Below are 26,273 nucleotides of genomic sequence, written 5' to 3' on the forward strand. Positions count from 1 at the left end.
CTGCCGCCCAGTTGGGTGGGTGTGGAACACATGACTGTAAAGCTGCCGCCCAGTTGGGTGGGTGTGGAGCACATGACTGTAAAGCTGCCGCCCAGTTGGGTGGGTGTGGAGCACATGACTGTAAAGCTGCCGCCCAGTTGGGTGGGTGTGGAGCACATGACTGTAAAGCTGCTGCCCAGTTGGGTGGGCGTGGAGCACATGACTGTAAAGCTGCCGCCCAGTTGGGTGGGTGTGGAGCACATGACTGCAAAGCTGCCGCCCAGTTGGGTGGGTGTGGAGCAAGACTAGTAACTGTGTGACTCACTATAGATGTAAAGTGCCTTGTATAGTGACTGTTGTGAGCCTCTTGTTGAATCACCTGTGATATAAAAAGATTGATATGTATATGTGTGTGTAAATGATTGCATGTACATGTGCATATATAAACAAAATATATGTACATATTATGTACATATATATATTGAATATATGTAGACCACGGTGGTCTCTGGGTCTAGAGTGCCTGTGCCGTCTTTTACCAACTTCGAGGTAAACTCCAGAGTTCGAGCCCTTGTGGGCAATTCGTTGTTGCTTTCAACATCGTTCAGACAGTTCCTGCGACGGCGCTGGAACGAGTCGTATTGACGTTGGTCTTTCCATTGGAGACCTTCGATACCGTTGAGAAGGGGGTGGGGACCTGCTGCATGGTTATCTTGAGGTTATCTTGAGATGATTTCGGGGCTTTTAGTGTCCCCGCGGCCCGGTCCTCGACCAGGCCTCCACCCCCAGGAAGCAGCCCATGACTGCTGACTAACACCCAGGTACCTATTTTACTGCTAGGTAACAGGGGCATAGGATGAAAGAAACTCTGCCCATTAATGGCTGCATGGGTGACAGCTTCTCCCCAGTATCAACCTATTCTGGCTTTGCGCCCTGGAGAGCTAAGCCAGTCTAGACCGACAACCAGAGCGCAACTCCACAGTCTCCTGAGACTGATGGATGACTACTACTATGTAACATTAACATCTGTGTAACTAACTTCAAAATACTGAACCTACATGAACTATGAGGTTCAGTTCTTGAACCCATTATGTGCCTCTGTAACCCTTTCCACCACCACCCACGGGATGGGTATGGGGTGCATAATAAAGAAAGAAATTGAATTGAATTGAAGCGGTTCAGTATGAGGCGAGGTAAGAGCGGCGTGGGCCGTGGAGGTCCCGTGGGCCGTGGAGGCCCCGTGGGCCGTGGAGGTCCCGTGGGCCGTGGAGGCCCCGTGGGCCGTGGAGGTCCCGTGGGCCGTGGAGGTCCCGTGGGCCGTGGAGGTCCCGTGGGCCGTGGAGGTCCCGTGGGCCGTGGAGGTCCCGTGGGCCGTGGAGGTCCCGTCACTCCCGCACGCTCAACACGTCATCCTGAGGCGAGACTGTGGAGCATGTTCAGGTGGTACTACCGTGGACATCTCGCCTGATGGACTCATTTGGCAGTATTGGCAGAATCAAATGCCGGCCTCCTGGTAGACCACGCCGCTACGAGGGTCAGGAGCTATGGGGTCAAGAGGACCAATGCGTGATGTACGCGGCCAAGAGTGCAAGGCTTGGCTTTCCCCGTATCACAGCCTGCCAAACAGTGATTATCACAGTAGGACGTTACCCCCCCCCCCCCCATCCCAAATCACTATACCTCCTGTCCCTCACTTTCCCCGTCCCCCTCCTTCACTCCCCCTTCCCCATCCACCAACAAGGAAAAACGGCAGCATTTTGATTCTGAAATGTGTACACCATATTACCGCGCGTTCATGTGTGGAATGCAATGTTCTTCCTCATGACTGGATTCCCTTTCCTCTCCTTTCTCCCTCGTTCCTTTCTTCTAGCTGCCCCCTCTCTCCTTCCATAGCTTCCTGCCCCACTTTCATCCTATCTTGTTCCTTTCCTTTTGCTTCTTCACTTACCGTTCTTTCTTGCGTTCACTACCTCATTCTCCTCTGGTGTTCAGGTTTGAACAACATAGGAGAATGAGGTCTTATCTTCCCCCCCCCCCATCTGTTTATGTTCTCTCTAACTCCGTTCTTTCTGTTCATTTCTCGTCTTCCCAAATTTTCTCTTATTTTGCTTCTGCATTAACATACCCTGAGGTTACCTTGAGATAATTCCGGGGCTTAGCGTCCCCGCGGCCCGGTCGTACGACCAGGCCTCCTAGTTGTTGGACTGGTCAACCAGGCTGTTGGACGCGGCTTCTCGCAGCCTGACGTATAAATCACAGCCTGGTTGATCAGGTATCCTTTGGAGGTGCTTATCCAGTTCTCTCTTGAACACTGTGAGTGGTCGGTCAGTTATGCCTCCTACGTGTAGAGGAAGCGTCTTGAACAGTCTCGGGCCTCTGATGTTGATAGAGTTCTCTCCTCAGATTTGATTTGATTGTTGCCGCCCGAGGCAGCTAATTTATTGTGCACCCCATACTCATCCTGTGAGCGGTAGCGCAAAAAGCATTACAGAGGGCATAAAAGGTCTTTATCAGACCTCATCTTAGATTATTACAAAACCGATTTCATCTATCCTTCACACCTTATAGTTACAATGTCAGCTAGTTACAGAGAATGTTCTATTTCAAGAGCTATAAATTTACAGTAAGTCATTATACATTAATGGTAGGTCTTATCGCTAATACATAATTGTTTGGCAAATTGGGATATTACAGAGTCATAGGGTAGCTTCTGTTTATTATTAGTCTTCACAATACACTACTTGTTTCTTCATCTCAGATGTCGTTTATCTACTGGAAGCAAAATATGGATACAGCTGCAAGAATTTCAGGTAATTTATCCATAGGTAATAAGATAGGATGCCATATCATACAGCGTGAGCTTAGATTTATCTCTTAATGGCTCAACTTTACTACAATCCAAGATATAGTGTTCGAGTGTGTGTCCCTGTCTTTGTCCACACACTTTACACTTTACTTCATCTAGATCCCTATACAAGCCGAACTGTCAGAGTTACTTGTAGCCAAGTCTTATACGAGCTGTGACAACATCTGTTAGTCTACCTGACTTTGTTACTTGCCCCATACACATGTTTTACTTCACACATTTCATTGTGATGAACAATAGACCTGCTAGTTCCAGTTTGCACTGTTCTACTTTCTTCAAATCCATCTAGGAGTTCATGTCTAATGACACTTTTCTGGGACCTATTTGATAACTCAAGATTCCAGAGTACCTATTGCTCCTCGCTCTACCTCCATCTCCCTGCCTGTTTCCTCTGTTTCATCTCTGCCTCTTCCACTGTCAATCGTACTTTTCTTATTTCTCCGTGACGTCAAAGTTGCTTTGGGTGTTACTTAATACTTACTTATTACTGACTCTGTTCCTCTCGTGTCTTCTCTAAATTATGTTTCTTTAATCCCCCCCCCCTTTTTCCTCTTCTTCCCTTTTCTCGGCATATTTTTTTTTTCATTTTCGCCCTGCTTTTCCCTTGTCCATTTCTGTATGTTCTCATGTTTCTCTTCTTCACTCTTTTTTGCCAGCTGTTTAGTCTCTCATTTGATTTCTCTGCTTTCTGTGAGTGTTTCTGTAGCTCCCTCCCCCTTACTCTCTTGCTCCCTCCCCTTACTCTCTAGCTTCCTCCCCTTACTCTCTAGCTCCCTTCCCCTTTCTCTCTAGCTCCTTCCCCTTACTCTCTAGCTCCCTCCCCTTACTCTCTAGCTCCCTCCCCTTACTCTCTAGCTCCCTTCCCCTTACTCTCTTGCTCCCTCCCCTTACTCTCTAGCTCCCTCCCCTTACTCTCTCTCGCTCCCTCCCCTTACTCTCTCACACTGTGTTACTCCTTTCCTTTCTTTACTCTTGTGTAAAGTCTCTCGTGGGGTCACAATTTCGTTTCTCTTTACTCTCCCCCGCTCTCTCTCTCTCTCTCTCTCTCTCTCTCTGTTTAATTTTTTTTCCTTTCTTCCTCTTTCTCTCATTCACTGCTTCTGTTTCTCTTTCGTTCTCTGTTCCCCCTTCCCTATCTTTCTCTTTCTTATTCTCCCCTGTTACAGCGGCGGGCATGTTGAGCGGGCAGCAGTGTCTTGATACGGGTCGGGCCATTGTTCGAGGCAGCCCGGCCATGAATTAAGAACCGTTGAAAGTTGCTACATGTTGAAGAGTGCTCCAGTCGAGTGCCATTCAGCCCATTTATTTGCATACCTCCGTCCACTCCGCCCTAAACGGCCGAGACGCCAGAGTGGGAGAGGGGAGGAAGGGGTGAAGGGAGGGGTAAAGGGGAAAGGGGGAAGGGGTTAAAGAAAGAATTGTCGCCCCCCCCTTCCCCCTTGTGAGTGTGGACTTTGTGATTTGATAAAGGCGATATATAGATTTTTGTTGTACTTGTCCTCTGGCGTTGACATAGTGAGCTCAACATTGTGGTGTGACTAATGACTATCAGATGGGCGCTGGGAAACATTAACGGTTAGTTCATTAGACATAAACAATGGGGGCGAGGCACTCGAGTGGACGGTCTGGTTCCCGGGACGCTGGTTCAAGTCCCGCCCTGAGCTCTTGTCAGAGGCCTCCGCGGGACCTGCATTATACGAATCATACATACCTACATATTTACATACATATATATATATATATATATATTTATTTAACTCGTTTCTCTGCCACCGTCGACGAGGGCGTTCTGGGAACCGTTTCGTGCCTCGGGAGGCGGAGGAGGAGCAGGCGTTCCTACACCTGTTTCCACCTGCTTTTCCATTGTTATTTCTGGCCAGGTTCGGTGAGCACTAGTGGGACAGTCAAGCGTGTACTGGTCCATGTCCCACTACCCTGGCCTCTACTGTAGCGTGTACTGGTCCATGTCCCACTACCCTGGCCTCTACTGTAGCGTGTACTGGTCCATGCTCCTCTACCCTGGCCTCTACTGTAGCGTGTACTGGTCCATGTCCCACTACCCTGGCCTCTACTGTAGCGTGTACTGGTCCATGCTCCTCTACCCTGGCCTCTACTGTAGCGTGTACTGGTCCATGTCCCACTACCCTGGCCTCTACTGTAGCGTGTACTGGTCCATGTCCCTCTACCCTGGCCTCTACTGTAGCGTGTACTGGTCCATGCTCCTCTACCCTGGCCTCTACTGTAGCGTGTACTGGTCCATGTCCCACTACCCTGGCCTCTACTGTAGCGTGTACTGGTCCATGCTCCTCTACCCTGGCCTCTACTGTAGCGTGTACTGGTCCATGCTCCTCTACCCTGGCCTCTACTGTAGCGTGTACTGGTCCATGTCCCACTACCCTGGCCTCTACTGTAGCGTGTACTGGTCCATGCTCCTCTACCCTGGCCTCTACTGTAGCGTGTACTGGTCCATGCTCCTCTACCCTGGCCTCTACTGTAGCGTGTACTGGTCCATGCTCCTCTACCCTGGCCTCTACTGTAGCGTGTACTGGTCCATGTCCCTCTACCCTGGCCTCTACTGTAGCGTGTACTGGTCCATGTCCCACTACCCTGGCCTCTACTGTAGCGTGTACTGGTCCATGTCCCACTACCCTGAGCTAGGTTAGGCCTCCCTTCCCATTTTGAGAGAGGTATCTTTCCTCCCTTAGCGAGGCAGGCCACTCTGGCTCCCTTAGCGAGGCAGGCCACTCTGGCTCCCTTAGCGAGGCAGGCCACTCTGGCTCCCTTAGCGAGGCAGGCCACTCTGGCTCCCCTTAGCGAGGCAGGCCACTCTGGCTCCCCTTAGCGAGGCAGGCCACTCTGGCTCCCCTTAGCGAGGCAGGCCACTCTGGCTCCCCTTAGCGAGGCAGACCACTCTGGCTCCCCTTAGCGAGGCAGGCCACTCTGGCTCCCCTTAGCGAGGCAGGCCACTCTGGCTCCCTTAGCGAGGCAGGCCACTCTGGCTCCCCTTAGCGAGGCAGGCCACTCTGGCTCCCCTTAGCGAGGCAGGCCACTCTGGCTCCCCTTAGCGAGGCAGGCCACTCTGGCTCCCCTTAGCGAGGCAGGCCACTCTGGCTCCCTTAGCGAGGCAGGCCACTCTGGCTCCCCTTAGCGAGGCAGGCCACTCTGGCTCCCCTTAGCGAGGCAGGCCACTCTGGCTCCCCTTAGCGAGGCAGGCCACTCTGGCTCCCCTTAGCGAGGCAGGCCACTCTGGCTCCCCTTAGCGAGGCAGGCCACTCTGGCTCCCCTTAGCGAGGCAGGCCACTCTGGCTCCCTTAGCGAGGCAAGCCACTCTGGCTCCCCTTAGCGAGGCAGGCCACTCTGGCTCCCCTTAGCGAGGCAGGCCACTCTGGCTCCCTTAGCGAGCCGTTTACATTATCCAGGAAATAAGTATTTACGTTGTATAAAAGACTAACCATTTTGATTATATTAATGTTTGTAAGTGTTCGTGCTGGGTGCTCCGGAACATGCTCGCCTCAGACAGATCTTTCAATAATTATAATTTTATGACAAACTGGACAAAGATTTTTCCCTGGGAGATTATGGGAAGAGTCGACCAGGAGTGAGGCGCAGGTGTCCAGCTGCCCTATAATGACATTACCTAAAATGATCTCCATATGTAACAAGTTTGCCTGCCTGCCTGTGAGGTGGCGCTGCCTGCCTGCCTGTGAGGTGGCGCTGCCTGTCTGCCTGTGAGGTGGCGCTGCCTGTCTGCCTATGAGGTGGCGCTGCCTGTGAGGTGGCGCTGCCTGCCTGCCTGTGAGGTGGCGCTGCCTGCCTGCCTGTGAGGTGGCGCTGCCTGCCTGCCTGCCTGTGAGGTGGCGCTGCCTGCCTGCCTGCCTGTGAGGTGGCGCTGCCTGCCTGTGAGGTGGCGCTGCCTGCCTGCCTGCCTGCCTGTGAGGTGGCGCTGCCTGTCTGCCTGTGAGGTGGCGCTGCCTGCCTGCCTGCCTGTGAGGTGGCGCTGCCTGCCTGCCTGTGAGGTGGCGCTGCCTGCCTGCCTGTGAGGTGGCGCTGCCTGCCTGCCTGCCTGTGAGGTGGCGCTGCCTGCCTGCCTGTGAGGTGGCGCTGCCTGCCTGCCTGTGAGGTGGCGCTGCCTGCCTGCCTGCCTGTGAGGTGGCGCTGCCTGTCTGCCTGTGAGGTGGCGCTGCCTGCCTGCCTGTGAGGTGGCGCTGCCTGCCTGCCTGCCTGCCTGCCTGTGAGGTGGCGCTGCCTGCCTGCCTGCCTGCCTGCCTGTGAGGTGGCGCTGCCTGCCTGCCTGTGAGGTGGCGCTGACTGCCTGCCTGTGAGGTGGCGCTGCCTGCCTGCCTGCCTACCTGTGAGGTGGCGCTGCCTGCCTGCCTGTGAGGTGGCGCTGCCTGCCTGCCTGTGAGGTGGCGCTGCCTGCCTATGAGGTGGCGCTGCCTGCCTGCCTGTGAGGTGGCGCTGCCTGCCTGCCTTCCTGCCTGTGAGGTGGCGCTGCCTGCCTGCCTTCCTGCCTGTGAGGTGGCGCTGCCTGCCTATGAGGTGGCGCTGCCTGCCTATGAGGTGGCGCTGCCTGCCTATGAGGTGGCGCTGCCTGTCTGCCTGTGAGGTGGCGCTGCCTGCCTGCCTGCCTGCCTGTGAGGTGGCGCTGCCTGCCTGTGAGGTGGCGCTGCCTGCCTGTCTGCCTGTGAAGTGGCGCTGCCTGTCTGCCTGCCTGTGAGGTGGCGCTGCCTGCCTGCTTGCCTGGCTGTGAGGTGGCGTTACTTGCCTGCCTGTGAGGTGGCGCTGCCTGTCTGCCTGTGAGGTGGCGCTGCCTGCCTGCCTGTGAGGTGGCGCTGCCTGTCTGCCTGTGAGGTGGCGCTGCCTGTCTGCCTGCCTGTGAGGTGGCGCTACCTGCCTGTCTGCCTGTGAGGTGGCGCTGCCTGCCTGCCTGTGAGGTGGCGCTGCCTGCCTGCCTGTGAGGTGGCGCTGCCTGCCTGCCTGCCTGCCTGTGAGGTGGCGCTGCCTGCCTGCCTGCCTGCCTGTGAGGTGGCGCTGCCTGCCTGCCTGCCTGCCTGTGAGGTGGCGATGCCTGCCTGCCTGTGAGGTGGCGCTGCCTGCCTGCCTGCCTGTGAGGTGGCGCTGCCTGCCTGCCTGTGAGGTGGCGCTGCCTGCCTGCCTGTGAGGTGGCGCTGCCTGCCTGCCTGTGAGGTGGCGCTGCCTGCCTGCCTGCCTATGAGGTGGCGCTGCCTGCCTGCCTGTGAGGTGGCGCTGCTTGTCTGCCTGTGAGGTGGCGCTGCCTGCCTGCCTGTGAGGTGGCGCTGCCTGCCTGCCTGTGAGGTGGCGCTGCCTGCCTGCCTTCCTGCCTGTGAGGTGGCGCTGCCTGCCTATGAGGTGGCGCTGCCTGCCTATGAGGTGGCGCTGCCTGCCTATGAGGTGGCGCTGCCTGTCTGCCTGTGAGGTGGCGCTGCCTGCCTGCCTGCCTGCCTGTGAGGTGGCGCTGCCTGCCTGTGAGGTGGCGCTGCCTGCCTGCCTGCCTATGAGGTGGCGCTGCCTGCCTGCCTGTGAGGTGGCGCTGCCTGTCTGCCTGTGAAGTGGCGCTGCCTGTCTGCCTGCCTGTGAGGTGGCGCTGCCTGCCTGCTTGCCTGGCTGTGAGGTGGCGTTACTTGCCTGCCTGTGAGGTGGCGCTGCCTGTCTGCCTGTGAGGTGGCGCTGCCTGCCTGCCTGTGAGGTGGCGCTGCCTGTCTGCCTGTGAGGTGGCGCTGCCTGTCTGCCTGCCTGTGAGGTGGCGCTACCTGTCTGCCTGCCTGTGAGGTGGCGCTGCCTGTCTGCCTGTGAGGTGGCGCTGCCTGCCTGCCTGTGAGGTGGCGCTGCCTGCCTGCCTGTGAGGTGGCGCTGCCTGCCTGCCTGTGAGGTGGCGCTGCCTGCCTGCCTGTGAGGTGGCGCTGCCTGCCTGCCTGCCTGCCTGTGAGGTGGCGCTGCCTGCCTGCCTGCCTGCCTGCCTGTGAGGTGGCGCTGCCTGCCTGCCTGCCTGCCTGTGAGGTGGCGCTGCCTGCCTGCCTGTGAGGTGGCGCTGCCTGCCTGCCTGCCTGTGAGGTGGCGCTGCCTGCCTGCCTGTGAGGTGGCGCTGCCTGCCTGCCTGTGAGGTGGCGCTGCCTGCCTGCCTGTGAGGTGGCGCTGCCTGCCTGCCTGCCTATGAGGTGGCGCTGCCTGCCTGCCTGTGAGGTGGCGCTGCTTGTCTGCCTGTGAGGTGGCGCTGCCTGCCTGCCTGTGAGGTGGCGCTGCCTGCCTGCCTGTGAGGTGGCGCTGCCTGCCTGCCTATGAGGTGGCGCTGCTTGTCTGCCTGTGAGGTCGCGCTGCTTGTCTGCCTGTGAGGTGGCGCTGCCTGCCTGCCTGTGAGGTGGCGCTGCCTGCCTGTGAGGTGGCGCTGCCTGCCTGCCTGTGAGGTGGTGCTGCCTGCCTGCCTATGAGGTGGCGCTGCCTGCCTGCCTGTGAGGTGGCGCTGCTTGTCTGCCTGTGAGGTAGCGCCGCTTGTCTGCCTGTGAGGTGGCGCTGCTTGTCTGCCTGTGAGGTGGCGCTGCTTGTCTGCCTGTGAGGTGGCGCTGCCTGCCTGCCTGTGAGGTGGCGCTGCTTGTCTGCCTGTGAGGTGGCGCCGCTTGTCTGCCTGTGAGGTGGCGCTGCTTGTCTGCCTGTGAGGTGGCGCTGCTTGTCTACCTGTGAGGTGGCGCTGCCTGCCTGCCTGTGAGGTGGCGCTGCCTGCCTGCCTGTGAGGTGGCGCTGCCTGTCTGCCTGTGAAGTGGCGCTGCCTGCCTGCCTGTGAGGTGGCGCTGCCTGCCTGCCTGTGAGGTGGCGCTGCCTGTCTGCCTGTGAAGTGGCGCTGCCTGTCTGCTTGCCTGGCTGTGAGGTGGCGTTACTTGCCTGCCTGTGAGGTGGCCCTGCCTGCCTGCCTGTGAGGTGGCGCTGCCTGTCTGCCTGTGAGGTGGCGCTGCCTGCCTGCCTGTGAGCTGGCGCTGCCTGCCTGCCTGTGAGGTGGCGCTGCCTGTCTGCTTGCCTGGCTGTGAGGTGGCGTTACTTGCCTGCCTGTGAGGTGGCGCTGCCTGCCTGCCTGTGAGGTGGCGCTGCCTGTCTGCCTGTGAGGTGGCGCTGCCTGCCTGCCTGTGAGGTGGCGCTGCCTGTCTGCCTGTGAGGTGGCGCTGCCTGCCTGCCTGTGAGGTGGCGCTGCCTGTCTGCCTGTGAGGTGGCGCTGCCTGTCTGCTTGCCTGGCTGTGAGGTGGCGTTACGTGCCTGCCTGTGAGGTGGCGCTGCCCGCCTGCCTGCCTGTGAGGTGGCGCTGCCTGCCTGCCTGCCTGTGAGGTGGCGCTGCCTGTCTGCTTGCCTGGCTGTGAGGTGGCGCTGCCTGTCTGCCTGTGAGGTGGCGCTGCCTGCCTGTGAGGTGGCGCTGCCTGTCTGCTTGCCTGCCTGTAAGGTGGCGCTGCCTGTCTGCCTGTGAGGTGGCGCTGCCTGTCTGCTTGCCTGCCTGTGAGGTGGCGCTGCCTGTCTGCCTGTGAGGTGGCGCTGCCTGTCTGCTTGCCTGGCTGTGAGGTGGCGTTACTTGCCTGCCTGCCTGTGAGGTGGCGCTGCATGCCTGCCTGCCTGTGAGGTGGCGCTGCCTGCATGTGAGGTGGCGCTGCCTGCCTGTGAGGTGGCGCTGCCTGCCTGCCTGTGAGGTGGCGCTGCCTACCTGCCTGTGAGGTGGCGCTGCCTGTCTGCCTGTGAGGTGGCGCTGCCTGCCACCCTGTGAGGTGGTGCTGCCTGCCTGCCTGCCTGTGAGGTGGCGCGGCCTGCACCCTGCCCACGTTATATTAATTACAATGAAAACATTAACTACAGTTTCAATTTCATCATAAATGTTTAGGCATATTAAAACTATTGACAGCTAACTAACGACAGATGTTGATAGCCTAATTAGCTCTCACGATACTAGAACCCATTCTATAACTACATCCCCCCCCCCCACCCTGCTCCACTTTAACGATGGGTCTTGGGCTTAGAACTATGTAATTAAACTAACCGAAATTGGCTAACTACCTCGCTGTTGGGAGATGCACTGAATAAGACTGGTGAAATGGGGTCATTTATTGTTCTCAGAACACCATTTACCTTTCAGTATATATGAGGAAAATTATATATACGAGTATATGAGGAAAATAATCTAGTTTTTGGCAGTGATTGGCTCTGAAGAGTTTTGGGCGGGATACTGGCATCAAAGGAGCCCAGCAGACTTCATATATACCATTCACTATTTTCAAACGTCCCCCCACCAGTCCCCCCCTTACCTGTCCCTCCCCCCACTATCCCCCCCCCTCCACCAGGGCCCGAGGGAGCGTGAATGGGTCTCCGGTGAGAGGTTGAGGTCTGGAACAAGGCATAACTCGGCCCGTCAGTGGAGGTGCAGCGCGCCTTTGGCAGCTAGTCATGTGGAGAGGCAGGTGGAGCCCCCGGGCTGATGGGCGCCACACGGGGCCAGATCTCACACCCCTCACTCTCCACACCCCTCACTCTCCACACCCTCACTCTCCACACCCTCACTCTCCACACCCTCACTCTCTACACCCTCACTCTCCACACCCTCACTCTCCACACCCTCACTCTCCACACCCTCACTCTCCACACCCTCACTCTCCACACCCTCACTCTCCACACCTTCACTCTCCACACCTTCACTCTCCACACCCTCACTCTCCACACACCCTCACACTCTACACCCTCACTCTCCACACACCCTCACTCTCCACACACCCTCACTCTCCACACCCTCACTCTCCACACCTTCACTCTCCACACCCTCACTCTCCACACCCTCACTCTCCACACCCTCACTCTCCACACACCCTCACTCTCCACACCTTCACTCTCTACACCCTCACTCTCCACACCCTCACTCTCTACACCCTCACTCTCCATACCCTCACTCTCTACACCCTCACTCTCTACACCCTCACTCTCTACACCTCACTCTCCACACCCTCACTCTCCACACCCTCACTCTCCACACCCTCACTCTCTACACCCTCACTCTCCACACCCTCACTCTCTACACCCTCACTCTCCACACCCTCACTCTCTACACCCTCACTCTCCATACCCTCACTCTCTACACCCTCACTCTCTACACCCTCACTCTCTACACCCTCACTCTCCACACCCTCACTCTCTACACCCTCACTCTCCATACCCTCACTCTCTACACCCTCACTCTCCATACCCTCACTCTCCACACCTTCACTCTCCACACCTTCACTCTCCACACCCTCACTCTCCACACCCCTCACTCTCCACACCCTCACTCTCCACACCCTCACTCTCCACACACCCTCACTCTCCACACCCTCACTCTCCACACCTTCACTCTCCACACCCTCACTCTCCACACCCTCACTCTCCACACCCTCACTCTCCACACACCCTCACTCTCCACACCTTCACTCTCCACACCCTCACTCTCCACACCCTCACTCTCCACACCCTCACTCTCCACACCCTCACTCTCCACACACCCTCACTCTCCACACACCCTCACTCTCCACACCCTCACTCTCCACACCCTCACTCTCCACACCCTCACTCTCCACACCCTCACTCTCCACACCCTCACTCTCCACACCCTCACTCTCCACACCCACACTCTCCACACCCTCACTCTCCACACCCTCACTCTCCACACCCACACTCTCCACACCCTCACTCTCCACACCCTCACTCTCCACACCCACACTCTCCACACCCTCACTCTCCACACCCACACTCTCCACACCCTCACTCTCCACACCCACACTCTCCACACCCTCACTCTCCACACCCTCACTCTCCACACACCCTCACTCTCCACACCCTCACTCTCCACACACCCTCACTCTCCACACCCTCACTCTCCACACCCTCACACTCCACACCCTCACACTCCTCACCCTCACTCTCCACACCCCTCACTCTCCACACCCTCACTCTCCACACCCTCACACTCCACACCCTCACACTCCTCACCCTCACTCTCCACACCCCTCACTCTCCACACCCTCACTCTCCACACCCTCACACTCTACACCCTCACTCTCCACACCTTCACTCTCCACACCCTCACTCTCCACACCCCTCACTCTCCACACCCTCACTCTCCACACCCTCACTCTCCACACCCTCACTCTCCACACCCTCACTCTCCACACCCTCACTCTCCACACCCCTCACTCTCCACACACCCTCACTCTCCACACACCCTCACTCTCCACACACCCTCACTCTCCACACCCTCACTCTCCACACACCCTCACTCTCCACACACCCTCACACTCCACACCCTCACTCTCCACACCCTCACTCTCCACACCCTCACTCTCCACACACCCTCACTCTCCACACACCCTCACTCTCCACACCCTCACTCTCCACACGCTCACTCTCCACACACCCTCACTCTCCACACACCCTCACTCTCCACACCCTCACTCTCCACACACCCTCACTCTCCACACACCCCTCACTCTCCACACCCTCACTCTCCACACACCCTCACTCTCCACACACCCTCGCTCTCCACACCCTCACTCTCCACACCCTCACTCTCCACACCCTCACTCTCCACACCCTCACTCTCCACACACCCTCACTCTCCACACACCCTCACTCTCCACACCCTCACTCTCCACACCCTCACTCTCCACACCCTCACTCTCCACACACCCTCACTCTCCACACACCCTCACTCTCCACACCCTCACTCTCCACACACCCTCACTCTCCACACCCTCACTCTCCACACCCTCACTCTCCACACACCCTCACTCTCCACACACCCTCACTCTCCACACACCCTCACTCTCCACACCCTCACTCTCCACACACCCTCACTCTCCACACCCTCACTCTCCACACCCTCACTCTCCACACACCCTCACTCTCCACACCCTCACTCTCCACACACCCTCACTCTCCACACCCTCACTCTCCACACACCCTCACTCTCCACACCCTCACTCTCCACACACCCTCACTCTCCACACACCCTCACTCTCCACACACCCCTCACTCTCCACACCCTCACTCTCCACACACCCTCACTCTCCACACCCTCACTCTCCACACACCCTCACTCTCCATACACCCTCACTCTCCACACACCCCTCACTCTCCACACCCTCACTCTCCACACATCCTCACTCTCCACACATCCTCACTCTCCACACCCTCACTCTCCACACACCCCTCACTCTCCACACCCTCACTCTCCACACCCTCACTCTCCACACACCCTCACTCTCCACACACCCTCACTCTCCACACCCTCACTCTCCACACCCTCACTCTCCACACACCCTCACTCTCCACACACCCTCACTCTCCACACACCTTCACTCTCCACACCCTCACACTCCACACCCTCACTCTCCACACACCCTCACTCTCCACACACCCTCACTCTCCACACCCTCACACTCCACACCCTCACTCTCCACACCCTCACTCTCCGCATCCCTCACTCTCCACACACCCTCACTCTCCACACCCTCACTCTCCACACCCTCACTTTCCACACACCCTCTCACTCCACACCCTCACTCTCCACACCCTCACTCTCCACACCCTCACACTCCACACCCTCACTCTCCACACCCTCACTCTCCACACCCTCACTCTCCGCATCCCTCACTCTCCACACACCCTCACTCTCCACACCCTCACTCTCCACACCCTCACTTTCCACACACCCTCTCACTCCACACCCTCACTCTCCACACCCTCACTTTCCACACACCCTCTCACTCCACACCCTCACACTCCACACACCCTCACTCTCCACACCCTCACACTCCACACACCCTCACTCTCCACACCCTCACTCTCCACACACCCTCACTCTCCACACCCTCACACTCCACACCCTCACTCTCCACACACCCTCACTCTCCACACCCTCACTCTCCACACACCCTCACTCTCCACACCCTCACTCTCCACACACCCCTCACTCTCCACACCCTCACTCTCCACACACCCTCACTCTCCACACCCTCACTCTCCACACACCCTCACTCTCCACACCCTCACACTCCACACCCTCACTCTCCACACCCTCACTCTCCACACACCCCTCACTCTCCACACCCTCACTCTCCACACACCCTCACTCTCCACACCCTCACTCTCCACACACCCCTCACTCTCCACACCCTCACTCTCCACACCCTCACTCTCCACACACCCTCACTCTCCACACCCTCACTCTCCACACACCCTCACTCTCCACACCCTCACTCTCCACACACCCTCACTCTCCACACACCCTCACTCTCCACACACCCTCACTCTCCACACACCCTCACTCTCCACACCTTCACTCTCCACACCCTCACACTCCACACCCTCACTCTCCACACACCCTCACTCTCCACACACCCTCACTCTCCACACCCTCACTCTCCACACCCTCACTCTCCACACCCTCACTTTCCACACACCCTCTCACTCCATACCCTCACTCTCCACACACCCTCACTCTCCACACCCTCACACTCCACACACCCTCACACTCCACACCCTCACTCTCCACACCCTCACACTCCACACACCCTCACACTCCACACCCTCACTCTCCACACACCCTCACTCTCCACACACCCTCACTCTCCACACCCTCACACTCCACACCCTCACTCTCCACACCCTCACTCTCCACACCCTCACTCTCCGCATCCCTCACTCTCCACACACCCTCACTCTCCACACCCTCACTCTCCACACACCCTCACTCTCCACACCCTCACACTCCACACCCTCACTCTCCACACACCCTCACTCTCCACACACCCTCACTCTCCACACCCTCACTCTCCACACCCTCACTCTCCACACCCTCACTCTCCACACCCTCACTTTCCACACACCCTCTCACTCCACACCCTCACTCTCCACACACCCTCACTCTCCACACCCTCACACTCCACACACCCTCACACTCCACACCCTCACTCTCCACACACCCTCACTCTCCACACCCTCACACTCCACACACCCTCACACTCCACACCCTCACTCTCCACACCCTCACACTCCACACACCCTCACTCTCCACACCCTCACTCTCCACACCCTCACTTTCCACACACCCTCACTCTCCACACCCTCACTCTCCACACCCTCACTCTCCACACACCCTCACACTCCACACCCTCACACTCCACACCCTCACTCTCCACACACCCTCACACTCCTCAGCCTCACTCTCCACACCCTCACTCTCCACACACCCTCACACTCCACACCCTCACACTCCACACCCTCACTCTCCACACACCCTCTCACTCCACAGCCTCACTCTCCACACCCTCACTCTCCACACACCCTCACACTCCACACCCTCACTCTCCACACCCTCACTCTCCACACCCTCACTCTCCACACCCTCACTCTCCACACACCCTCACACTCCACACCCTCACACTCCACACCCTCACTCTCCACACACCCCTCACTTTCCACACACCCTCACTCTCCACACACCCTCACTCACCACACACCCTCTCTCTCCACACCCTCTCACTCCACACCCTCACACTCCACACCCTCACTCTCCACACACCCTCACACTCCTCAGCCTCACTCTCCACACCCTCACTCTCCACACACCCTCACACTCCACACCCTCACACTCCACACCCTCACTCTCCACACACCCTCTCACTCCACAGCCTCACTCTCCACACCCTCACTCTCCACACACCCTCACACTCCACACCCTCACTCTCCACACCCTCACTCTCCACACCCTCACTCTCCACACCCTCACTCTCCACACACCCTCACACTCCACACCCTCACACTCCACACCCTCACTCTCCACACACCCCTCACTTTCCACACACCCTCACTCTCCACACACCCTCACTCACCACACACCCTCTCTCTCCACACCCTCTCACTCCACACCCTCACTCTCCACACCCTCTCACTCCACACCCTCACACGGGGTATTATATAATATGCACAGAATACATCAATGGAAAAATAAATATTCATATTGAAACCACCATTAAAAATAAATTCCTTGAAGAGAATTAATTTTAATTATATTCAAGAAGGTTAAGAATTTAGATTTAATTTTAGTAATATAACTGTTTTCGTAATTTTGGATAAAAAAAGTTCAGACGCGTGTTCAGTCAAGTAAGTCATGTTAGTTATTCTGCCAAATGCATGAATGGCTTCTAAAAGTAGAAAATTATGCTCATCTCTCCACATTGGAGATTAAAGAACTTACAACCTTGATCTACTTTCTAGTTCTCTCCACACAGAGAGAGAAAAGTCTGCTAAAAGTTCAATAATATCTCTAAATAACACTTTACTATGAATTCACACCAATACACAACATCCCTCCACAATAATAACATTAACACACACACACACACACACACACACACACACACACACACACACACACACACACCAGTCCAAACATCCCAGATTATCTACCATTATCTCATTCATCACAAGTGGGCGAAGCACCACTTTCACACTTAATGAACGCAGTACTACACTTGAGACCATGGAATGGGGAAGGGATGGGTCTAATTCTTGACAATACTCTCAGAACGACGCCCTTTCCCAGTACCGTCCCGCCGCCTCCATCACTCTCCACCTTCCACTGTAAGCCTTCAGTACTCTCGTCTTCTTTTCCACAAATGAATGTTTGTCCAAAGTTGGAGGCCAGACGTTTAGGGCCAGTCTTACCTAAATTTGCATGGGAAATGGTCTGGGGTACGGAACTGACATAGGCGGGTTGCGGTAGGCCTTAGTTAAATGGTTTAGTAATTATTAGGAATTATTGACACCACTTCATCAGATTCTCATGGATTCAACTTTGATCAAGTGTGAAATATTGATCGATATCCCCGAAGAGTTTTCTTCTAGTAATGAAATAAGTTTTTCTATAAATTATTACTTAACCTATAATAGGTTATGTAATAATTGTAATTACGAAGCAATAAGATGCTTATCTTAATATACTAAGAAGGTTAGGTAAGGTCGGTGTTTTCTAAGAAGCTTTTCAAGGTAAACTAAAATATTCACAATAAATTAGTATGTCACATATGCACGTATTTAATAAGTCAATATTGACTATACGAAAGTGTGAGAACGGGTTGTATATACACATGTATAAGAGAGGGAATGTGTATCTGTTTGCTTATCTCTCCCCATATGGAGGCCAGCTTCACCCAAAGTGACAGTGACTGGTCTGGGGTATGGGATGAACATAGGCTTGTCGGGTTCGCCAGAATTCAAAAAGAACAACGTGCCAAGATCACTTTCCTCGACAATTTTTTGGCACGGCGGCTGCACAGCTAAATATTTTGAAAACAAACGTAACAAAAATAAAATTTCATTAAGTAATATACACCATTATTCGGTGATCTTAGGAAGATTAAAAAAATGTCCTACTATTCATAATTTGGCCGTAGGTGCATAAAACAGAAGATCCTCCCGTGGCTGCATAGGTTTCTCAAGCAACGCGCCTTTCTTAGAATAAATGGAGTAATTATTCTATATTTTAGTATTCCACACCTCTAAGATCCTCTCACTGGCGACCACACACACACCAATGGTTGACACACATGTTTTGAGAGAGAGAGAGAGAGAGAGAGAGAGAGAGAGAGAGAGAGAGAGAGAGAGAGAGAGAGAGAGATTCAATAGATGGATATATGGATGGATGGATAAATAATAGATATATAGGTGGGTGAATAGATAAATAATAAATGTACGAATGGATGGATATATGGATTGATAGATGGACAGTTGGATGGATAGACGGAGAAAAAGATGAATAGATGAATAAATATATGGACGGATGGATAGATGGACAGATGCAGGAGATAGATCCGAGTCACGCCGGGTACACCCCCCCCCCCCGGTACTCCATCTTATATGTGTTTATAAATAAATTTGGTAAAACTTCAAAAATATATATTAAAAATGCATACTGAAATTTTTATATAGGGGTACCATCTCTGGTTGGGTCTGTAGGGGCCCTCGCCCTCGAAGAAGAGGATATGTAGCATCCGAGTTATGTAGTGAGCCTTGTGGGGTCTCCCACTGCCGCTCACATATTGTCTTCTCCTTCCACACCCTACATATATTTGTAAGTTATTTATTTTTAAAACTTCATTACACAAAAGGGTTACAACATTGGCTACATGCAAAGTATTAGGTTAGTTGTTATGGAGTGTAGAGTTCCTCCAGCTCCTCAGATGGCGGGCAGGAACTACGGATGTTGTGTGCGTTTCCTCTCTGTACTGCCACGTTGAGGCGCTGGCGACTCGAGTGTCTCTTGTTGTTTGAATTAGCTTAGAACCCAGCTTCTTAAAAAATCTAGTGGCACTTTTACCCCAGGCACCAAGTGTGTGTGCGGCAATGGTGACAACTGTAGTTGGGATCAAGATCTCTCTATTTACGAGACTTGGCTGCTTCCCGGTGAGTAGCAGCACCACCTGGATGTGCAGTACTGAAGTCAACGTAGGTGTTAGCCAAGGTTGAAACGCAAGTGTAGTCCCACACAAACTGTCTACAATTCTTCCAGGGGTTCACTGTGCTCCCGTCTGGGAGACCGATAGGCTCGTTAGAATTGCGGGGCATTAGGTAACGGGGTTCTCTCTCTGCTGGACAACCGGCTGTGGTAAGGCTTCTCTTAATGATGTCATTGACTTCACTGTATCTTGAGTGCCATCCTCCTGTGCTTTGGCAGAGCAGGCCATGATGACCGTACCTGTCAGCCACTACTTCGCCGCAAATATACATATATTCGTTGTGGAATGGGGCAGCAATTCTGAGGGTCTGCGGTGTGAGACACGCGCCGGTTGCTGACATTAGCGTTGCTAATAAGAAGTCACCTGCATGGGGAGCTGATATGGCTCTAAGTCGAGCAGTGCCATGTGATGTTCTTGCAGCTTCTAGGCACGTTGCAGCTGCTCGGTCTACAATGGGGCCATCCCAGCTAGACTGCTTGTGGGCTTTAGATGGTGATGGTTGGGGTGCGGGTCCTGCAAGAGAGACCCATTTGGTGGTGCAGAGTATAAAATTGGGATCGTGTACCCCTGCTTGTTGACCAAGGTAATCAGGTAGGATTTCCTTCGCCAGGTTGTCAGATGCCACTGACGAGGACAGGAACGCTGGTATAACAATTTGTGTTGCTGTGCGAATGCCGAGGTCCCCGAGTCTGACAGGAAGGGAGGCTTGTTTCCACCAAGTCATTGAGAGAAATGTTAAGGGCTTTTCCAAACAATGATTTCGGCAAGCCTTCATACTTTTGTAGCTTAAGGCTATTGAAAGATAGTAAGGACAAGAATCTGGTGATGAGGTAAAGTACATTGTGAGTATCATTATCTTCACTCCTCTTACCCATCCTCTTCAGGTCAGCGATCTTCTTACTAAGGACCTCGGTGATAGCCTTCGCTCCAAGAGCAGCTCCTAAGAGTGTGCTGTCTTCAGGTGTGGTTATATAGATATCAGGCAAAACAACCTTTATTCGATCTATAATGTGTTGGTTGGTCGAGATTATTTCCCCACTAGGAAGAATTCAGGGTGAGGCCTAGACTTGCTCCTGAATTATTCTTGTGTTCTCAGGAGGAGGTTTGGGGAACTAGCTAGAGTACCATCGTCCAAGAACCAAATGTTGAGATCAATGCATAGGTTTTTGGTGACTTCCTTATTGACTAGGCAGAAAAGAAAAGGAGCAAGGGGGTCACCTTGTTGGACACCTTCTCGTGAGTCAATTTCATGTTCTTGAATAACAGAGTTAGGTCCTTGCCTTAACAAGAGTGTACAAACGGGTAGAGGGAAGGGAAATTGCGATGAACCGCACTGAGTACTGCATCCCTTCTTAACAGATTGAAAACATTTTTTAAATCCAGTTTTATCAGGGCGTTTTCATCCGTAATGTTGGCAATGTAGGCTCTCGCTGCATGAGTCGCTGCCTCACACCCTTGGGGAATGCCAAACCCGAGCTGTTTTGGCTTTAGCATGTCGGCCGCTACCTGGCTGGCTGTTTCTGTATGTAATATATATTTATACCTGTGTATATATTTAACATTAGATTTTTCAAAGATTTTCATAACTTCTCGCATGCGCAATAGAGGTTTGACATACATGTGCACCTCTGGTGACAATTTTCATTTATCGTCCTGGACCCACGTATAGTGTTCCATGTATACAAACACTGTATACATAAGTATTTGTGTACTGTATTGGGTACAGTGTTAATACAATCCCATCTACTCGTTCCTTAAATTATACAGTGGGCGGGTAATAAGTATACAAAGGGTGTGAGATTGAATACATGTGGTATAAGAGGGCGGGATAGGGTGTGGGTGGCATTCAATGGGTGGCGAATGAGAGGGAGAACAAACAAGGAATGGGAGGAAAATGGGTCGGGTGGAGAGTGGACAGAATAGGGATTACAGAATAGTGGGTTGGGGAGGGTGTGGAAGGACGGGGAGTAGGGTGACGTGGGTTTGTGAGTGTGGGGAAGATAGGGAGTAGGGTGGAGTAGGCTGGGGAAGGTTAGGCATAGGAAAATACCATTCCTTTTTCTTTTAGCTTTCCAAATAGGAATTTTCTGGGGCATATAAGACTAAATGGCTGGTGACGTGAGCAGTTGCGGCCGCTCACGGAGGAGTGCAGCGCTACAGCGTGCTGGTATGATTGCGCGCCTCGATTGATGGATTGATGAATATTAAGCCACCTACGAGGTGGCACGGGCGTGAGTAGCCCGTAAGTGGTGAGCCAAAGCTCACCGCCCCCCCCCCCTCCAAACACAAGCGAATACAACAAGGTGAGTACAAACCGTTACCGTTGCTACCGACAACTTCACGAAATTCGGAATTATTGAGTTGGAAGTTTCACTGAGAACTGGTCTCGTGATCCATCTTAAGCCTTCTGGTATACCGCGAGAGACAGAAACCGAAGTTGACTTACTTGCAAGCATTCGCCACAGTTTCAAACGCCTCACTCCCCATCTCGTGCCCTGGGAAATCGGTGCCCAGGGTACTCGGTTTCCTAGGAAGACAGTAAACTGGGAAGTTAATTACTGCCCTGAGGAATTAGGACCCCTGTGAAGATTCAGCCTCCTCATTTCTTGTCACAACCTAGCCTAAGCTAACCCAACCCAACCCAGTGCAGTCCAGTGCAACCCAACCCAGTGCAACCCAACCCAGCGCAACCCAACCCTGTGCAACCCAACCCAGCGCAACCCAACCCAGTGCAACCCAACCCAATGCAGTCCAGCCTAAGCCAACCCAACCCAGCCCAACGAGACGTGAATGTTCTCAACATTAGAAAAGGCGGAGAGGTGAACACTGTTGTCCGGTGCCGGGCGGTGAGGTGAACACTGTGGTCCGGTGCCGGGCGGTGAGGTGAACACTGTGGTCCGGTGCCGGGCGGTGAGGTGAACACTGTGGTCCGGTGCCGGGCGGTGAGGTGAACACTGTGGTCCGGTGCCGGGCGGTGAGGTGAACACTGTGGTCCGGTGCCGGGCGGTGAGGTGAACACTGTGGTCCGGTGCCGGGCGGTGAGGTGAACACTGTGGTCCGGTGCCGGGCGGTGAGGTGAACACTGTGGTCCGGTGCCGGGCGGTGAGGTGAACACTGTGGTCCGGTGCCGGGCGGTGAGGTGAACACTGTGGTCCGGTGCCGGGCGGTGAGGTGAACACTGTGGTCCGGTGCCGGGCGGTGAGGTGAACACTGTTGTCCGGTGCCGGGCGGTGAGGTGAACACTGTGGTCCGGTGCCGGGCGGTGAGGTGAACACTGTGGTCCGGTGCCGGGCGGTGAGGTGAACACTGGTCCGGTGCCGGGCGGTGAGGTGAACACTGTGGTCCGGTGCCGGGCGGTGAGGTGGCTGTCGCTGGCTTCACACTCCTGGGAAATTCCTTCAATATTTTCCTGGCATTATGGGTAAGGTACGAGTACCTTTTACCTTTTTTTAGAGTTCTAAGGGCTAATGAGGACCTAATGAGTGGTTCTTTGTGCAACTTGTTCTCTCAGACTGTAGTGTCGTCGAGAGGAGGTGCTGAGTGCTGGGCTTTGTTGAAAGCCCCAGGCTGAAGATCTATTCATTGAAGGGTCTCTGAGGCCTCGTTATTGCCATAACACCTGCCCAGGGCTCCCTATTTCACTGTAGTCATAACACCTGCCCAGGGCTCCCTATTTCACTGTAGTCATAACACCTGCCCAAGGCTGTCTACTTCACGGTTGCCATAACACCTGCCTAGTGTTCCCTACTAAACTGTTGCCATAACACCTGCCTAGTGTTCCCTACTAAACTGTTGCCATAACACCTACCAAGGGTTGCCATAACACCTACCCAGGGTTTCCTCCTTCATTGTTGTCATAACATCTACCCAGGGTTGCCATAACACTTGTCCAGGGCTCCCTACTTCTCTGTTGCCATAACACCTTACCAGGGTTTCCTACCTCCCTGTTGCCATAACGCCTACCCAGGGCTTCCTATTTCACTTTTGTCATAACACCGTCCCAGGGTTGCCATAACACTTACCTAGAGCTCCTTACTTCACTTTTGTCACAACACCGTCCACAGGGTTGCCATAACACCTACCCAAGGCTCCCTACCTCCCTGTTGCCATAACACCCGTGGAATATATTCTCTGCGCTCCCTGATCCCATAATATCTCAGGACGGTATTCATATCTCAGCCTTTTGCCATACCATTCTAAAACTCTATTCATGGGACAGGGAGCCGGTCGGCCGAGCGGACAGCACGCTGGGCTTGTGATCCTGTGGTCTTGGGTTCGATCCCAGGCGCCGGCGAGAAACAATGGGCAGAGTTTCTTTCACCCTATGCCTCTGTTACCTAGCAGTAAATAGGTACCTGGGTGTTAGTCAGCTGTCACGGGCTGCTTCCTGGGGGTGGAGGCCTGGTCGAGGACCGGGCCGCGGGGACACTAAAAAAGCCCCGAAATCATCTCAAGATAACCTCAAGATGGGCATCTCTGTGTGATAAAAGCACAAGATTCAATGGTTAACCTTCCTTGGTGGCACTACCACCACCCATGTCCACGTCTTGAGTGGGTTCCTGTCTTGCCATGACGCACACTCAGATAGGCCTAAATATTGCCAAAACGACCCCCTCCCCCTTCCCCTCCCCACAAGTTGCCTTATCAGTGGCCATATTAGTGTTGTAACACCCACACATTTCTCCAATCACTGGGTCTCGAATGTTGCCATAAACCCCACAGAAGCCTCCTTATTACCAGCCCCGGTGTTGCCATAAACCCCACAGAAGCCTCCTTATTACCAACCCCGGTGTTGCCATGGACCCCACAGAAGCCTCCTTATTGCCAGCCCCGGTGTTGCCATAAACCTCATAGTATATATCCTCCATATTCATCCTCTCAATGTCCTCGCCATTATGGTCGTCAATGTTGCCATAAGACCCATCCGTATCTCCTCGTCATCTGCCCACTGACCCCAGAGCTGCCAATGTCAGATACTAAATGTATGGACATGAAATCTCCCCCAGTGATTACCAGTAACGTCCCAGCGGGCTCGGTATCCAGAGAGGACGCTGGCAACGCCAAGTCGACGTTGATGACGACGCTGGCAACGCCAAGTCGACGTTGATGACGACGCTGGCAACGCCAAGTCGACGTTGATGACGACGCTGGCAACGCCAAGTCGACGTTGATGACACCGCTGGCAACGCCAAGTCAGCGTTGATAACGACGCTACTTCAATGTCCAGTCTGCGTTAGATTGGCGATTTCCCTGAATATTGTGCCGACTGGGATCTTCCTATTACTTGAAATGGTTCATTTAATTACGCTAAATATCGCTCGTGTAAGTACAGCAAATGTACTATCGGCAATTACGATGATCTGAAGAACTTTAGTGAGGTGGTCGGGGTACAGGACAATACATAATGAAAACCCGGCCGGGTAAATGCCTGTGGCTTGCTGTATACCTCCTGTATGCTGTATACTGGCTGCTGTATACCTCCTGTATACTGTATACTGGCTGCTGTAATACCTCCTGGTAATTCCTCCTGGGAGGAATTACCAGGAGAGGAGTGGAGGAAGTGGAAGGGGTTGGGGTGGGTGGAGGCAGGTGGAGGTGGTCCCCCCCGGCAGGAGCCACGACCAGGGGGAAGGGGAGGGCGGCCATAATGCCCCAGCATACCACTTGCTCACACGTCTCGGCGACTCTCAAAGCCCCGCTGCAGGTTCACTCTGATCGTCATTTGAAGTTAATGTTCGCCTTTTGGCCGACGCTCTTTATCGCCCCCGGTCTCCTGTTGCGTCATTGTTATCTGAGGGGGCGAGGGGGGGTCCCGGCCACCACCGGAGGGGGTCCCGGCCACCGGGAGAAGGGAGGGGGAGGGAGGACCCACAAATGTAGAATGTACTGGTCATAATGGCAAAAAATATATTTTATAATGATATGGTATTCGAATATGTGACGAAGGGAGAAACAGCGGTCGCGTTGTCAACACCTGGAGCAATGGATTTAAGAGCATTTTAATTGGTTTTAACCAGTATAAAATGCTCTTAAATCCATTGTAATCCCTTTCCTGCCCATATTGCATACTGGCATCACACCCTTGGCTACAAACACACTTTTACTTATTGACGAAAATTATGTTCTGTGTCAAGACTAATTGACAGCTTGGCTGCTTATTATTTAACTTGCAATTAATGACTCTCTATCCATGAAATCAAATGCTTTTTATGCACCCGATATTATCTGAATAAAATACATAAACTCGTGATTTCATAAGAATGTAATGTGGTGATGTAGTGGTAGGTAGTGGGCTTGAGAGTACCAAGTGTGCGGGTTCGATTCCTCCTTGTGGCTCCTGTTGATTTTTTCACTGATACACCCCGTTAATGTGATTTCATAATGCATATGTTCGTGATGTTCTTCATTCGTGTATAATCATTTCCCGTAGTCAAACTTTGCCCGTAGTCTTTGAGAATGTCCAAAGTTCGAGGCCAGGGGCCAGATTCACGAAGGTCCTTACGAATATTTTTCTTCTTAGCACCTTCGTAGCGGCTACGTCGGTATTCAGGTACGCATTTAAGAAGGAAAAAATCTTCGTAAGTATGCTCCGTCGCGCTAAGAGTGCTGTCGACCACTCGTAGCTTTACGTAAACTGGATATAACTCAATTTGTCTCTACTACACAACACGGAGGATCGATTTTATTATAAACAAAAGATTTTAGCTGGAGAATTTCGTCAAGAGGCGTCCTTCGTGTTAGTTATATATGCATTCTCTGCTTGAAACTTGCAGTAAATATGTCTTTTATGATATTAGAATTAGTTTTAAAATAGTAAGATATTATACCAGTAGTTATTAAGTAAATAGGCACTGGTGAACATCAAATATGAGAGAAGGTGGCTGGTGGGAACATTTACTATC

The 26,273-nt window shown here is 54.0% G+C and overlaps 1 protein-coding gene across 1 annotated transcript in view; it reads right to left on the minus strand.

Moving 5' to 3' along the window:
- Positions 1-17,330: 17,330 nt before the first annotated feature.
- LOC123752436 (melanoma-associated antigen C1-like) overlaps positions 17,331-26,273 on the minus strand; it is a 38,235-nt gene continuing 29,292 nt past the window's right edge. Inside the window, exons 9-11 of the mRNA XM_069322728.1 lie at positions 20,243-20,326; positions 19,611-19,884; positions 17,331-17,616 (exon numbers count right to left, since the gene is read on the minus strand). Of these exons, the coding sequence (XP_069178829.1) occupies positions 17,331-17,616; positions 19,611-19,884; positions 20,243-20,326 (644 nt within the window). The remainder of the gene's footprint in view (positions 17,617-19,610; positions 19,885-20,242; positions 20,327-26,273) is intronic.

Source organism: Procambarus clarkii, chromosome 1 (assembly GCF_040958095.1).
Source record: "Procambarus clarkii isolate CNS0578487 chromosome 1, FALCON_Pclarkii_2.0, whole genome shotgun sequence".
Lineage (NCBI taxonomy): Eukaryota > Metazoa > Arthropoda > Malacostraca > Decapoda > Cambaridae > Procambarus > Procambarus clarkii.